At 46.2% G+C, this 17,731-nt stretch overlaps 1 protein-coding gene across 2 annotated transcripts in view; it reads left to right on the top strand.

Moving 5' to 3' along the window:
* OXR1 (oxidation resistance 1) overlaps positions 1-17,731 on the top strand; it is a 957,024-nt gene that overhangs the window by 713,084 nt on the left and 226,209 nt on the right. Inside the window, exon 1 of one of the 2 annotated variants that reach the window (XM_082257929.1) lies at positions 1,456-1,674. The exons of the other annotated variant lie outside the window; for it this stretch is intronic. Coding sequence (XP_082114055.1) covers positions 1,506-1,674 — 169 coding nt within the window. The 5' untranslated portion in view covers positions 1,456-1,505. Of the gene's footprint in view, positions 1-1,455; positions 1,675-17,731 lie in introns of those variants that run through there. 2 annotated transcript variants of the gene reach the window in all.

Here is a 17,731-nt window from a genome sequence, read left to right on the forward strand (position 1 = left end):
TCCACAGCCCATGACCTCTCCTGTACCATGTCCACAGCCCATGACCTCTCCTGTACCATGTCCGCAGCCCATGACATCTCCTGTACCATGTCCGCAGCCCATGACATCTCCTGTACCATGTCCGCAGCCCATGACATCTCCTGTACCATGTCCGCAGCCCATGACATCTCCTGTACCATGTCCGCAGCCCATGACATCTCCTGTACCATGTCCGCAGCCCATGACATCTCCTGTACCATGTCCGCAGCCCATGACATCTCCTGTACCATGTCTGCAGCCCATGACCTCTCCTGTACCATGTCTGCAAACTCTAATCATCTCCTGTACCATGTCCGCAGCCCATGACCTCTCCTGTACCATGTCCGCAGCCCATGACATCTCCTGTACTATGTCCGCAGTCCATGACCTCTCCTGTACCATGTCCGCAGCCCATGACATTTCCTGTACCATGTCTGCAACCTCTGACCATCTCCTGTATCCTGTCCGTGGTCTCTGACATCTCCTGTACTGTGTCCACAGCCCCTGACCAGCTCCTGTAAAATGTCTGCAGCCTCTAACGAGCTCCTGTAACATGTCTATAGCCTCTGACCAGCTCCTGTAACATGTCCGCAGCCTCTAACCAGCTCTTGTAACATGTCCGCAGCCTCTAACCAGCTCCTGTAACATGTCCACAGCCTCTGACCATCTCTTGTCTTTTATCGTGTCTGCAGTCTCTGAGAGGGAGCCTGGAAAGAAGTTTGCTCTTATATTTATAAAGCCCTATGTGCTTTCATGTCTGTCTTATCTATATATAATACACTCTTCAAATGTACTTTAAAACTCATGGTTTTGCCTATTATGAACAAGAAAATAATGGCGTTATGCTGTTGGGTCGGTATAAAAATGCTATGGGGCTGGTATGAAATTATTTCCAGGGCTGAATTTTATTCCCAGTCCGGTCCTGCTGGTGCCGCGGTGACGTCACTGGCTGCATGTAAGGTAAACACGGTAGATGTTTAGGAGATATTTACAGTACCTATAGGTAAGTCTTATCATAGGCTTACCTATAGGTACAACTTGCAGAGGAGGGTTTACTTCCTCTTTAATTGACTTGATGCTATGCTCTGATTAAAAAGTGTTCCTTTTAATTTTTTCTGAGCAGTGTATTAGAAGTGTTGGGCTGGCTGTTTACATGTATATCTGAACACTATCTCACTGAGCTGTCAAATTCTAATAGAAAACGAACACGTCATCTTCTCCCCTTTTAACTACCCCCCTATGATACATAGTGGTATCTCCCCTCCGCCCCGAAACAAAGCACGAGCGGGGTTTTTTACTTTCTCTTGTGGGGGTGTCATCCGTGTGTAGCGGGCCACAGTATCCCACTTTGAGTAAGGGGGCGGGTCTGTGGTGACAGGTTGCCGCCCGCAGTGGGCGGGGCTGTTGGTGGGAAGTTGTCAGTAAGTTAGTAGAAAGTTTGCTCGGTGTTGTAGAACGGGCGGACGGAGCGGGACGGGCCCGGGAGGATGGATTACCTGACCGGCATGAGCGGGAGGAGCGGACGGGTCCTGCGGGGCACTGCCAACCGGCTGTGGATGGGGCTGCGGGAGGTTCACTTCCAGGACTACCTGAAGGAGGGAGTGGGGCAGAGTCCTCCGGACAGCCCGGACCGGGAGCTGAGCCCCGTGCCTGCAGGTCAGGGGGGTTGTGGATGGACAGATCTCTATGTATCATTGTGTGTGACATAGAAGATACAATGTATCAGATATTGACACTGAGCTCAGATTATAGAGAGGACTATGGGGGGGACCCTCATACCTACAGGAGCCTGTCTGGTGGATGGGGGTGATGGGGGACAGTGGGCAGCAGTAGCTGGGCAGTGAAGGGATGCTGGGTGACAGCTGATGGGGGGGGGGGGGCTAGGTGACAGTAAAAAGAGGTGTTGGGGGGCTGTGGGTAGGAGCTGGGTGACAATGGATGGGGGAAGGGAGGAATAGGTGACAGGGGGGTGTTGGGTGGCAGTGAAAAAGAAATCTGGGTGACAGCTGATGGGGGAGAGCTAAGAGGTGGCAGTGTACTGGCGTGTTGGATAGCTGGGTGACAGCTAATATTTAAAGTTGGGGGGCTGGGTGAGAGCTGAAGGGGAAAGTTGGGGGGCTGGGTGAGAGCTGATGGGTGAAGCTGTGGGGCTGGGTGACAGCTGATGGGTGAAGTTGGGGGGGGGGGTCTGGGTGAGAGCTGATGGGTAAAGCTGGGGGGGGGGCTGGGTGACAGCTGATGGGTAACGTTGGGGAGCTGGGTGACAGCTAATGGGTAACGTTGGGGAGCTGGGTGACAGCGAATAGGTAAAGTTGGGGGGCTGGGTGTGAGCTGAAGGGAAAAGTTGGGGAGCTGGGTGACAGCTGATGGGTAAAGCTGGGGAGCTGGGTGGCAGCTAATGGGTAACGTTGGGGAGCTGGGTGACAGCTGATGGGTAAAGTTGGGGGGGCTGGGTGACAGCTGATGGGTAAAGTTGGGGGGGCTGGGTGACAGCTGATGGGTAAAGCTGGGGGGGGGGCTGGGTGACAGCTGATGGGTAAAGCTGGGGGGGGCTGGGTGAGAGCTGATGGGTAAAGTTGGGGGGCTGGGTGAGAGCTGAAGGGGAAAGTTGGGGGGCTGGGTGAGAGCTGATGGGGGAAGCTGGGGCTGGGTGACAGCTGATGGGTAAAGTTGGGGAGGAGGCTGGGTGACAGCTGATGGGTAAAGTTGGGGGGGGGGGGGCTGGGTGACAGCTGATGGGTAAAGTTGGGGAGGAGGCTGGGTGACAGCTGATGGGTAAAGCTGGGGGGGGGGCTGGTTGACAGCTGATGGGTAAAGTAGGGGAGCTGGGTGACATCTAATGGGTAAAGTTGGGGGGCTGGGTGACAGGGGTGTTGGGTGGCACTGATGGTGAAAGGAGGGGGTGATGGCCAACAGTGGGGGGGGGGGCTGTGCGATAGTGGGTAAAGGGAGCTGGGTGACAGCTGTTGTTGGGGATGGAGGGAGAAAGGTGACAGTGGATAGGAGGGAGCTGGGTCACAGCAGCCAGGGGTGTTGGGCATTGGGGGGGGGGGGGTAGGTGGGACCAGGTGAAGGCAGATAAGTATGCTGAAAAAAACGGTGGCATATTCAAGGTAGTGCAATCAGTGCTCCGACCCTCCTGTGTACACCCAGCCTCTACTGATGGACATATGTATAGGTAGTGTCCAGACCCCGGGAGTCTGATATGGAAGGGGTCTGGAATATATGTACAGTGATGAATCTTACCAATTGGATGTTTTGAACCATGGTGGAACTTTCAGATTCTATAAGACCGTATGGAACACCTGCATGGTGGCAGTCACCTTGCGGTTGGTTCTGTCCTTAGTACATAACACAACAGTTGGGTGGGAGAGTGACTTTGCAGTGAGGTCCCTGACCACTACATACAGTCCCCATAGGTGTGATGGGCTGTTATCACAGTGAGTGCTGGTAGACTGCCACATCTTCCCATCTATGGGCACCCCTAGTGGGTATTTATTTTGAAGCTGAAATCTAGGTGTGACCCTTTTTACATACAATAGGTACATTGAACCTAAGCATGTATGTATGTATGTATGTATGTGTCACACCTGTGCGATCCTAAGCAAGCTGGAAATCACTGTAGCAGTCACCGCTACTACAGTGATCTCTAATAGTTTCTAGGTCTTGTGCCAAGCAGTCGTCCCACAGCTTGCAGGGATTGCATAGGTGTGGCACCCACATACATACATACATACATACATACATACATACATGCATACATGCATACATACATACATACATACATATATACATACATACATACATACATTGGCCCATCTGGAGCCATATAACTGTAAAAATGTCCATACCTAAACTTTAGTAGCATCTGTATCCTGCATCACCCCATCAAAACATTGATTGGTCTCCTCATTCTAAACAGCTCTGTACGTAGCGCACTCCTGCGCTCTGTACGTAGCGCACTCTGTATGTAGCGCACTCCTGCACTCTGTACATGAACTACTGAACCCTGCACACAGCGTAATCCTAAACCCTGTATGTAACGCACCCCTAAACCCTACATTCTGTTCGTAGTGTAATCTTGAACTCTGCACTCTGTACGTTCGCTTAAAGGAGTTGTAAAGTCAGAGGTTTTTTTTTTTTTTATCTTCATGCATTCTATGCATGAAGATAAAATACCTTCTGTGTGTAGCAGCCTCCCCTGCCCCCCTATTACTTACCTGAGCCCTATCTCTGTTCAGCGACGTCCACGAGTCCCTTGGCCCTCTGGGACTCTCCCTCTTGATTGGCTGGGACACAGCCGCGGCGCCATTGGCGCCCATGGCTGTCAATCAAAGTCAGTTGGCCAATCAGTAGAGAGAGGGGGGTAGTGCCGAACTGCAGCTCTGTGTCTTAATGGAAACGGAGCTGCAGCTCGGCTCTGGTCCCCCCATGGCGAGCTGCTTGCTGTGGGGGCACTCGACAGAAGAGCGGGGCCAGGAGCAGCAAAGAGGGACCCGAGAAGAGGAGGATCTGGGCTGCTATGTGCACAGAGGAGGTAAGTATAGCATGTTTGTTATTTTTAAAAAACAAGACTTTACAATCACTTTAATCCTGCACTTTGTCCATAACCCACTCCTGAGCCCCGCACTTTGTGCATAACCCACTCCTGAGCCCTGCACTTTGTCCATAACCCACTCCTGAGCCCTGCACTTTGTACGTAACCCACTCCTGAGCCCCGCACTTTGTACGTAACCCACTCCTGAGCCCTGCACTTTGTACGTAACCCACTCCTGAGCCCCGCACTTTGTACGTAACCCACTCCTGAGCCCCGCACTTTGTACGTAACCCACTCCTGAGCCCTGCACTTTGTACGTAACCCACTCCTGAGCCCCGCACTTTGTACGTAACCCACTCCTGAGCCCTGCACTTTGTACGTAACCCACTCCTGAGCCCCGCACTTTGTACGTAACCCACTCCTGAGCCCTGCACTTTGTACGTAACCCACTCCTGAGCCCTGCACTTTGTACATAGCCCACTCCTGAGCCCTGCACCCCTAAACCCTGCACTCTGTATGTAGTGTAATCCTGAGCTCTGTACATAACGCATTCCTGAACTCTGTATGTAGCCCAATCCTGAACTATGTACGTAATGCACTCCTGTATGTAGCACACCCCAGATACAGCCGGCTCTTTAAGGGCAACCTTACTGCTGATGCGGCCCACAATGAAATTGGGTTTTACACCCCGGCTCTAGAGGAACCCCTAGAGTTCCATGGAACGGCTGCTGTACAGTGTCCTCATTGGTGAAGATTGTTTGTTTGTTTGTTTTTTGGCTTTCATCTGGCACTAGGAGTTGGTTTGATGTTTTCTGTGTGTTTGCTGAAGCCCAACAAAGGCAACAATGAAAAGCCATGGGTGGGAGGACTGATCAGATCCATGGATTGGGAAATCTGACCCTGGTGGACTGCACAAAGCCTTTACTTTATTATATGAAGCATGGTTGTGAGGATGGGATTCCCCAATCCTGTCAGCTGCTACTTAGAACATTCAGTAAGGGTAAATCACACCTGTATTTATTATCAGCATGATGTGTGTGTGTACTGTGCAAACAGGAGAAGTGTCTGTAAATAAAAGGCTGGCAATTCCTTCACATTGGGAGCTGAGATCTTCTGTCTGATGACCCTCCCATGTCATTTGCCTGGGCCTGTCAAACAAACCCAGGCTTGTAAATTCTCCGTCTGTCTTCATCTTCTGCTAACAGCTTCCCGATCAACTGAAACTCAGCGAGATAAAGGGGATGTGTGTACTTTCAATGGAAACTTTGTTTCAGTTTTTTTGTAATTCTGTTGCAACGGTAATCAGTATATTATTCTATGATGGAATCCTGCCTGCCAATTTTGCCTTTGGCCCCTTTCACACTGATGGACCAAATCGAGCCTGTCCCCTAAAAACAGACAGATGGGGATCTGGAAGATCAGATCGGCTTATAGTCATAGAGCAGTGTTTCTCAACCTTTTTTCAGTCAAGGCATCCTTTAAACCACTTGCCGACCGCCGCCCCACTATATACGGCGGTGGTCAGCCCCTCCCAGGCAAAGTGACGTACCGGTACGTCACTAGCCTGGGAGCGAATAGGGGGCGAGCGCGCGCCGCCGGAGGCGCGCTCCCACCCCCGCTTGTACCCGACGAAGCCGGCGCGTATGACCGGCGGACCCGATGTCCGCCGGTCACTCGCGATCGTCGGGTAGAGAGGGAGAAAGGCAGGCGGCTAATGTAAACAAAGCCACCTGTCATTCTCCCCTGTGTAAAAGCACAGATCACTCAGTCCTGCTATGTAGGACCGTTGATCTGTGCTATTACACGACTAGCCACATCCAATGACAGTTAGAAGCACGCCCCTAGGGACACACTTAACCCCTCCCTCTCCAATAAAGTTAACCCCTTCCCTGCCAGTGTCATTTTTACAGTAACAGTGCATATGTATAGCACTGATTACTGTAGAAATGTCACTGGTACCCCCAAAAGTGTCAAAAATGTCAGTCAGGCGCCCGATCTGTCCGCCGCAATGTCGCAGTACCGCACAAAAAAAAAATCGCAGATCTCCGCCATTACGCGTTAAAAAAAAAACAAAAATGCCAAAAATCTTTACCTTAGTAAACGCAATAACTTTTGCGCAAACCAATCAAAATACGCTTATTGTGATTTTTTTTTTTTTTTTTTTTTTTTACCAAACATATGTAGCATAAAACAAATTGGCCAAAAATTTAAAAAAATTTTGATTTTTACATTTTTTTGGGGGGAATTTCATATAAAAAAATGTGAAAAATATTGTTATTTTTGCAAAATTGTCGCTCTTTTTTTGTTTATAGCGCATGATCAAAAAATCGCACAGGTGATCAAATACCACCAAAAGAAAGCTCTGTTTGTGGGGGGAAAAAAGGATGTCAAATTCGTTTGGGTACAGCGTCGCACGACTGCGCAATTGTCCGTTAAATTCACGCAGTGCCGAATCGCAAATACCCCCTGGTCAGGAAGGGGGTAAAATCTTCCGGGGCTTAAGTGGTTAAAATGATGGACAATCTCGAGGCACCCCATTCTAAAATGTAAAAAAATTAGTCTAATAAATTTACATAATGCGGAAACATCAACACGTAATGCTAGAGGTGATTTTTTTTTTCTTCCAAAGCAAAAGCACTTTTGCACAATGGTACTGACTAGTATTCCAATGTTTCTCTTCTCCCTCATGGTACTGACTAGTATTCCAATGTTTCTCTTCTCCCTCATGGTACTGACTAGTATTCCAATGTTTCTCTTCTCCCTCAATTTCTCTCCATCAGTCAGCTAATGTGACCACAGTGCTGAGGGAGAGATGCACAGGAGGCTCAAACAAGGATGTTGTGAAGGCAACAGACATCCTTTTTATCAACTGATGGCATTATTGGTTGTTAGCATGCCAGTGTCTAGAAAGTCATATTGATGCATAAGGAAAACCTGTGACTTTGTGTAACTAAAAGGCAGGCTTGATCCACCTTCTGGCTTGTATACAATTTTTGATACATTTTTAGACATTTTGCCAAGGCACCCCTGAAGAAACCTCAAGGCACCCCAGGGTGCCTGGGCACCCTGGTTGAAAAAGGCTGTCATAGAGCACAGTGGGCTGTGTCTGCTCTGCATAGCAGAGCAGACACAGACCTGCCACCCGCCTGCTCAGCCAGATATCAAAAACACACTAGAACGCATAAAAAATGCACATACAGAAAATGGTCCAGACTGTTTTTATGGTGTGAACTGGCTCTAAGGCTTGGTTTGCCCTATCACAGATGGTTGAGGGAGGGTTAATCCCACCTGTTTCCACACCCGCAACCACAAAGCGTGGGGCTGCCATTCATTCTTAATGGCACTTCCATGCATCTAAAAATGCAGCATGCTTGCGTGTGCAGGAACCGCTGGGAAATCACATGATGCAAAAGCACAAAGCAAATTCCTGTCCTTTGCATTTTGAAAAATGGGGCAGGAACCTTTTTTCCTGCATGAAATGCAGGCACAACAACTAATTCAACTGAATGGGCTGCCGTCCCCGCACAAACACGACCCACAGACCCGCGGTAGTGACCCAGGCCTTAGACCCCATTCACAATTTGGATATATTGGCAGAATCGCTGGGATTGCAATCTGCGTGGCAATGGCTGCAAAACATGCTATGCGTATTTGGGTGCCATTCGGTACAAATGCGCATGTCACACCTCACGTGTTCACTTTTCGTGAGAACAGATGCGGCAGTCATTGATTTTTAGGCTCCTTTCACACTATCCGTCCGTTGGACGAAGTCCGTTTTTCTCAGCGGGGGATTGAGCCGCCGATCCCCCGCTGAGCAGCAGGAGGACAGCTGTGTCTCCGCGCTGTGTACGGAGACACAGCTGACAGTTCCCCATGCATCTCTATGGGGGAAATCAGATGTCAACAGACCGTCAGTCCGTTCTCACCCGATCCCATCCGCTGGACGGATGGAAAATAGGGTTTCCATCCGTCCAGATTTGACGGATCGGATCGGGTCGGATGTCAGCGGACACATGTCCTATGTGACATCCGATGCCACATGGGAATGCATGGGGGGACCGTTCAGATCCGCCAAAAAAAACGGACAGGCGGATCTGAACGGTCCGCCTGTGTGAAAGGGGCCTTACTGGTTGTGGCTGATTGGAAACATCTGTGCATACCCGCCAGAGATTTTCCCTGGATTTAGGTGTATGGCCTTGATCAGCCGGAAACCCCATTGCGGTGTATATTTCACCCCCACCCCCCTCTATCTAAATGCTAGATTAAAAAAAACTCCTATCTAAATGCCCATTATTTTAACCTTAGACCACAGTCATCCAGGGTGGAAAAAAAGATGTTTTTTTTTTTTTAATTTTTTTTATCAAATGTATTTTAATAAAATGGTTTTGGAGTAAAAATCTATCTAAGGATAGTTTTCTATTTAGGATACATTAATAATTTAGGTTTATTCAGCATGAAATGGAGCTTAGTTCTGTAGCATGAGAATGTATATTCTGAAATATTTACATATGAATTGATGCAATCACACAATTTCACAGTAGCCATAAAAAAATAAAAACAAAGTTCAGGAATATTCCTTCATCCCATATTGCTGTTTAAGACCCCGTTCACATAGGGGCACGCTACTTGCTGGGGCGACCTGTGAAGTTGCGGTGCACAGCGCGCACCGTGACCTCTGCGCGACTTGCACAGACTTCATATCATTGAAGTCTATGCAGGTCGCCCCAAAGTAGTACAGGACCCTTTTTCTAAGTCGGAGCGACTTGTGTCGCTCCTATTAGAACGGGTCCTGTGCTAATCTATGGCAGGCGACCCACCGCGATTTGTCAGGCAACCAAGTCGCCTGACAAGTCGCGCTAGTGTGAACCGGGTCTTACTAACCTGGCAGCTTATTATTCTAAATAGGAAATATTCATTTTGTTTGCAAATATTTTAAATTTACATTTAAAGAGCACCTGTCATTTCAGACCCATCATGGCTGTTAGCGGGCATCCACTCACCTGCTGCCGCCACGTCCCTCATCTTGTTGTGTCACTGCTGCATCACCAGCCGTCCCATTAAAGTGAATAGGACTGTTGGTGAGTCAACAGCAGATCAGAGGAGGAGCCGCTGAGGGACAGAGATGACAGTTGCTCTTTAAAAATGATTTAAATCGACTGACTTAAATCAAATTCATGTGTCATGTGATGCCGCAGCCCCAAGTCTTCTCCTCTTCTTTATAAATGCATAATGTGGACGGTCCCTATTATCCATTAGCTGGGTGCTCTCAGTATCAAGAAGAGGATGACCTCAGAGGGGGTTGGCAGAAGACAACCTTATCACAGGGGGTGGTAGGCCGCCAGCAATCTTGAGCTCTATTTGTAATGCTGGATTCATCGTCTCTTGAAACTGAGCTCTCCTTACCGACCAGTCTGCGACCAACCAAATTCACCTGTCCAACAGTATGCGTTAAATACAGGGGTTTAGTTGCACACATTTGCAAATACATGCGTAAGCCACAGAGCCCCGACAAGGCTCCCCATTTTCTGTGGTCCAAACTCTAAATTCTGTGAGTCTCCAACAATGGAAGCACATGCATTTAAATGGACAGGTGTAGAGCAGATATATCTGAAGGGAGTCCACCCCTTCTTAAAGAGGTTGTAAACCCTTTTTTTTTTTTTTTTTTTTCCTTTTTCACCCTGCAAGAGAAACATAATGAGCTAGTATGCATCGCATACTAGCTCATTATGAAATACTTACCTTAGAACGAGCCCCCGCAGTGCCGCCTGCTTACCTCTATGACGGGCGACATGTCCAGTCGCCCGTCTTCCGGGATCGCAGCATCCGGCCATCTGATTGGCCGGAGCCGCGGTGACGTCACTCTTGCGCACGAGCGCGGGAGCCGGTGATCACGGCACGGGGCTCTGAAGAAACGGCACCAGCGGCCGTTCCTTCAGAGCGTATGCGCCAGTGACGTCACTGGATGCATGTAAGGTAAATATCTCCTAAACGGTGCATGTTTAGGAGATATTTACAGAACATATAGGTAAGTCTTAATATAGGCTTACCTAAAGGTACAAGTGTCAGAGGAGGGTTTACTTCACTCTTTAAAGGCCAAGAAGCTTGTGCTTTTTTTGTACTCTTTTAGGCTTTTTGCACATGACACTCCTGTTTGAGCATCTACTTTTTCAGACGTTTTTTTTTGTATGTTTTTGCACATATTTACACGTATTTTTGTATATATATATGTGCGCACAAATGTGCGAAAACTTGCACAGTATGTAAATGGGAATTTGTGCACATTTTTGCGCATTCATGCATATTTGCGCGCATTAGGCGTAAATTGCTGCCCCATAAAGCAGATTTTTCTATTTATTTTTTATTTCTGAAGAATGCACAGAGCTTGTTTACGCACCTGTATGTATAGGCCATTACAATGAATGGGCTGTATTTTAGCTCAGTAAAAAATAAAAAAACAAAAACAAAGCTGTACAGAGCTTTTTCAAGCTGCAGTGGTGTTTTTATTGAGCTTATTTGAGCATAGGTGTGTGTGTGTTTGTTTTTTTTTTTTTTTTTTTTTGTGCATTTTTTTTTTTTATACTTTTAAATGCTTTTTTTTTTGTGTTTTTTTTGGGTACTTGGGCATCTTTTCTGCTCAAAAGCTCCTCTCAAAAACACGAGTTTGGTGGGGTTTTTTTTTTGCCTAGGAGCAGATGCTAAACTGAAAAAGCATGGACTCATTGGCTAACATAGAGGGGATTTTTTTCAGGCAGAGAAAAATGAGTTTAAAAGCCTGTAGGAGCTGCTTCTTTAAAACGCAGTGTGCATGAGCCCTTAGGCTCCGTTCATACCTGAGGAATTGCCGCGGTTTTGCCCACATTTCCAAATCGTGGCAAACCGCAGGATGCTTGTGCGATGCCATTACTTCCAAATAGCGCCATGACATTTGCACGATAAAAAGAAGCTCCTGCTCCTTTTTAAGCGATAAGCGTTGCACGATTGCTGCACTCAAGCAACCTGCGATTTGCTGCAATTTAGCGATCCGGATCGCTCAGGTGTGAACGGAACCCGAGGCCCCTTTCACACGGGCGGTGCGCCTGGCGGAGTCTGTTTTGCTCAGCAGGGGGTCGTTCAGTCAATCCCCACTGAGCAGGCGGATGACAGCTCTATGTGCGGAGTCGGAGGTGTCAGATCCCCACTGTCCTCTAAGGGGAAATCGGTTGGGAACAGACCGCTTGTCCATTCTCATCCGATCCTCCAGACGGAAATAGGGTTTCCATCTGTCCGGATCTCACGGACAGGATCGTATCGAAGAGCAGCATGTGTCAGCGAAGATGTCACCGCTGACATCCGCTGCCCCATAGGGATGCATGGAGCATCCGATCAGGTCCGCCTGAAAAGCTGACAGGCGGATCGGATCACCCGTGTGAAAGGGGCCTTAGTGTGTAGGGGTGGCGGAATGAGTTTGCTTCCTTTTTTTTTTTTTTTTACAAAATGACCCTTTTAATGCTAGGCACCACAGTGCTTTGTGATGTGTTCTAGTGCGATGAATTCCATTGCAGAAAAATGCATTCATGCTGAATTTTTGTATAGCGATCAACAACTCACATGTATGGTGTGATCAGGACACATGGATAGAATGGTTTCCTATGCAGCTCAGTTGTAATGTCTGTTTTCTACAGCCTATCTGTACAGATCAGTAGACAAGCGCAGTACTCAGGAAGCTCTCAGTAGAAGTGCTGCACACAGACAGAAGCTGCTACTTCTAACAGCCCGTGTGTGCCCGATAACACTGCCACACTCACATGGGCACGCAGGCATGGCACCGCTTCACTGCTGGACCTTTTTTCATTGTGAAACCTTGTCTGAAGCTTTGAGTTTACTTGCATCTGATTTTACACACCCCCTTTTTTTTTTTTTTCTTTTTTACACCTAATTATAACATTTTATCCAAGGATTGGTCAATAGTAAGAAGAAACGGTATTTGTGCAGCTGCAATTTGGAATGGGAAGTGCGGGTTTCCCTTTGCGGTTTGTGTTTCCTGATTCTAATTATAAATAAGAATTAGTACCATGCTGTGCTAACCTTTTTTTTTATACAGGGTTCCTACTTTGGCACTCAGAGCCTGAAACATGTTGGGATGCCAGCATTGGGATCAAAGCCAACAGTGCTATGATTTGATCAGCCCAATATATGATGCATAAGGTATTATAAGGGGGTTCTGCTAAAGATGATTTGAGGTCATGGTATATTTATAGAATTATTATTTTTTTTTTTTTTTTTTTTACATGAACTAAAGACAACACGGTGTCTTAGGGTGCTTTCACAATAGGCGGTTGGGTCACGTTTTTAATTCTTCAATGCCTCTCTTAATTGTTACAATAGGGAGTGGATGGAGGTGTTCACACTGCAGCTTTTGTAAAGCTGCCTGCGGAGTTTGGCGGGTGTTGATGCTTTGCAACTGCCTCCATTCACTTCTGGTGAAACGCATCACAACCGCACCTTAAACGCACCGTAAATCCACCTATGGAGTTTATGGTGCAGTTGCAAAGCGTCAAGTATTGATTTCCCATTTTAGCCTTAAAAAAAAAAACACACAGGGCATTCTAAAAGTGTTGCCTGACACAACATGAACGTCTGTACAACCCATCCTAAGCCCCCGTTCACACTGGGGCGACGCTACTTCGCACCGCGCCGCGACCTCGGGAGCGGCCGCCATGGACTTCATAACATTGAAGTCTATGGCGGTCGCCTCCTGGTCGCCCCAAAGAAGCTCCGGACCCTTTTTCTGAGTCGGAGCGACTTGTGTCGCTCCTATCAGAACGGGTCCGCAGCTTCCCTATGGAAGGCGAACTGCGGCGACCTGTGAGGCGACCAGGTCGCCTCACAGGTCGCCCCAGTGTGAACGGGGGCTAAAAATGCTCATTATGGCTATAGGTGCATTATTACAATTCTAGGCTGCTTTAACCACTTAACGACTGCTATATATATATATACATTGCGTTTGCAAGTGGTTTACTGGGCTTATGGGTGAAGATATCAGCCATAACACAGTACTGTGTTTTGCAGCAAGTGGCTGGCTTTCTCATGGAACTGTTCTGAGCCGCTGGAGCGATTTCCAAAGTGACGGGAGGGGACGTTCCACCCCCCTCCCCCCGCCACTCATCAGTGTTTATTGGGCTTACAGTTTTCACCAGTTTCCCAAGAAACAATCCGACGGTGCTGCCCGTTGCTCCCATAGGTGATCATAGAGTAGATACGCTTTGATTGCCTCTATGGCTTTGGAGGACCGGAGCGATGTCATGACATCACTTCCAGTCCCGGTTGGAAGTAAAAATTTTTTTTAATTTATGTATTTATTTATTTTTATTTTTTAAGCAAGAGATCACATTTTATTTTTTTGTTTTAAAGCCCCCATTCACATTGGTGTGATTTGACATGCGATTTGACGCAGCCTATTGCCAGCAATGGCACAGTCCCTATTGGTGCAGCACATGCACGGATTTCAAAAAGTCGTTTCTGAGCTACTTTTGGCAACTTCGGGGTGATTTTAATAGATCTCTTTGCATGAACCTGCACATATGCCTTTCAACTTGCACTGAAATGCAGGTTTGAAATGAACTCCATTTCAAACCCACGTTCAGTGTGAACAAGGGCTTAAAGTGATTTGTAAAGTCTTGTTTTAAAAAAAAAAAAAAATAACAAAAAAAACAAACATGTTATACTTACCTCCTCTGTGCGGCAGTGTTAATTTTGGCAGCAAATTTCAATTTAGTTTTAGTCTTATTCTTAGGACTAAAATGGCATTTTAGTTTTAGTCCTATTTTAGTCTTCTGCAAGTGTTTTAGTTTTAGTCGTATTTAGTCGACTAAAACTCCAGTATATTTTAGTCGACTAAAACGCCCTACATTTTAGTCGACTAAAACTCATTTTGGTCATCTATAATCAAATGGGTGTAGTTCAATTGTAATTTGTAATGCATTATTTAAGCATTTCTCTACAATTTCCAAACTCATTATATACTACTGCTGGTCCTGGAGTGAAAAATCTAATATGTTATTATTTATGCTTTGAGCATGCACCAGTGTTAATTTTTGGCAGCAAATTTCGATTTCGTTTTAGTTATAGTCTTTTGACTAAAATGCCATTTTAGTTTTAGTCGTATTTTAGTCTTAAGACTAAAATGCCATTTTAGTTTTAGTCGTATTTTAGTCTTAAGACTAAAATGCCATTTTAGTTTTAGTCGTATTTTAGTCATCTGAATTGTGTTAGTCGACTAAAACGTTTTAGTCGGTTTTAGTCGACGAAATTAACACTGCTGTGTGGTTGGTTTTGCACAGAGCGGCCCCGATCCTCCCCTTCTCGGGTCGCTCTTCGTTGCTCCTGGCTCCTCCCTCCTGTTCAGTGCCCCCACAGTAAGCAGCTTGCTATGGGGGCACCTGAGCCGAGCTTCAGCTCTGTGTATCCATTCAGGCATGGAGCTGTGGTTCAGCCCTCCTCCCCTCCCCTCTTTCTCCTGATTGGCTAACTGACTTTGACAGCCGCGGGAGCCAGTGGTGCCATGGCAGTGTCTTAGCCAATCAGGAGAGAGTCCCTGAAGGCCGAGGGACTTGTGGACATCCCTAGACAGAGATGGGCTCAGGTAAGGGGGGCTGCTGCATACAGAAGGTTTTTTTTATCTTCTTGCATAGAATTATTATTTATATAATTTTACAAATTCTGTATTCTTCAATGTTATGAAGTCTGTGCCAGCCGCTCCGAGGTCGCGGCGCGCTGCTCGCACCGCGACCTCGGAGGTCGCCTGGGGAAGTCGGATCGCCCCTATGTGAACGGGGCCTAAGGGAAAGAAAAGATTTTATTTATTTATTTTTTTGAACCCAGCCCTCTTCATAAAGAGGACCTGTTATCCTTATTTCTATTGCAAGGGATGTCTACATTCCTTGTAATAGGAATAAAAGTGATCAAAAAATAAATAAAGGGACAGTGTAAAAATAAAAAAAAGATTAAAGCCCCCCCCCCCCCCATCCTTCTTTGCTGGCGCGCAGAAGTGAACACGTACATAAGTCGTGCACGCATATGTAAATGGTATTCGCGCCACACGTGAGAGCGGGAGCAATAATTGTAGCGCTCGACCCCCTCAGGACCTCTAAACAGGTAACTTGTAAAGGTGATTAAAACCTCGCCTATGGAGATTTTGAAGTACCATATGGCACTTTTCCACTGCAAGTACCGGCTTGGCTCCACTGGGCCCTGCTTGGCTCTGTTTCTCTGTTTGGTTTTCCACTGCATGGTACCGCATGGTACGGTGTTGGAACGGTTTGGTACGGTTTGCTTTTCCACTAAAGTAAAGTGGGTGGGATAACAACGATTCTCTGACCAATCAGTGGCTAGTAGTGACAAGCAGTCAAGGCTGCATGCAAAGGATTGTGGGATATGGTACCGGTACGGCCCTCTTGGAACAACAGTTTCAGGTTCAGTACCATGTAGTGGAAAAGCGCCGCCGTACCGTACCGAACCGTTCCAACACCGTACAATGCGGTGGAAAAGCGCAAAAGCAAGCCAAACTGTTCAGTTCCATGCAGTGAAAAAGCGCCTATAGTTAGTCGCCATTCCATGAGAGTGCGCAATTTTAAAGCGTGACTTGTTGGGTATCTATTTACTCAGCATAACATTGTCTTTTATACTATACAAAAAATTGGGGTAAATGTATATTTTTTTTTTTTAGTTAAAGTAAATTTTTTTTTTTTTCTCCAAAAAATAGCTTTTTCAAAACGCTTGTAAGTCTCTGGTCAATGCTGATGTCACCTTTATATAGAATGACTTATGAGGCCAGGGGATATCTTATGAAATTTAATAGAATTTGGGCTAAATGGGTGGAATCTATGGAGACAATAGCTGACAGCCCTTGAAGAGGGGGAGAGGTAGTATGAGACCTTGAAGGATAGCTATGATAATTTGTGGGATACTGCTAAAAAAAAAAAAAAGAATGCATATTGTTTGGGGGTTCTAAGTAATTTTCTAGCAACAAAATACAGATTTAATAAAGCGTAACTCCACTTTTGTTGGAAAAAAAAATCATTCCCCTCCGAGTGATTTTTGTACATTGCAAGGATTTAAAAAAAAACTTTGTTGCAGATTCCTACCTTTTTGTTATTCTGAAGAAATCATTGTTTGTTCCTCTGTGCTGAGTGGGTCTAATGGGAGTGGTTTCATAATTATCAATCAGCTGTGGCAGCTGCAGAGCACTAATGAGGAAAGCTGCTGGGCCTGCATCCCTTTAGACGTGTTCCTATTGGGAGAATCTCACCAAAAATGACATTTTTGATGCAGGGGATGCCAGAAATCTGACTTGTATCTTAGTGCAGACTTCTGGGAAAATCAGTAAGCCAATCACACAAGCAGGAAATGGTTTCTGGGGTGTGGTCAGTATACATTCTGTGTACAGAACAGCTCCAGGTAGCCATATTGCATTGCATTTTCAGAAAATTACAGCGGCTGCAAATTGAAACGCAAAGGTAATTTGTAATAACATTAAATTACAATATGATTTGTGTCGCACTTGTATACGCTATATTGTTTTTTCTTTGCTATTTTTTTTCCCCACGAATGTAAAGTTACGCTTTAAACTTGTAAATAAAAAGTGCCAGAAAAAGCCTGGTCGGCAAGTGGTTAAAATGTAATGCAAATGTGAAAGAGCCCTTACTGGCTAGCTCTTGCATTTAATATTGGCCATTAACATGCAAACTTCATGCACTATTTGCTTGGAGTTTGCATGTTCTTCGAAAGAATATATAGCTGCGTACCTACAACTTGAACTAAAGGTGTTCCTGGTAATTTGCCCCGGATCTTCTCTTCTGTTCCCAGGATCGAACTTATGCTGCACGACGCACCACGCAGATCTCCGAGGAATGAGGCCAGGTTAGTGTAAGACGCGGGGAAGTACGCTTAGGCCCCTCTCACACTTGTGTGACCTGAAAGTCACTTCATTTGAAGCCATGACTGTGTAATCTTGAGGTCTATGGACTTCTTTGGACTATACGAGCACCAATTTTAATGACTATTTACCAAAAATATGTAGCAGGATACATATTGGTCTAAATTTTTTGAGACATTAGATTTTTTTTTTTTTTACATTTTTTTTTTTTTTTGGATGTTTTATAGCAGAAAGTAAAAAAATAAATAAATATATATATATAC

This window comes from Pelophylax lessonae (genome assembly GCF_965119305.1).
Source record: "Pelophylax lessonae genome assembly, chromosome: 5".
Classification (NCBI taxonomy): Eukaryota; Metazoa; Chordata; class Amphibia; order Anura; family Ranidae; genus Pelophylax; species Pelophylax lessonae.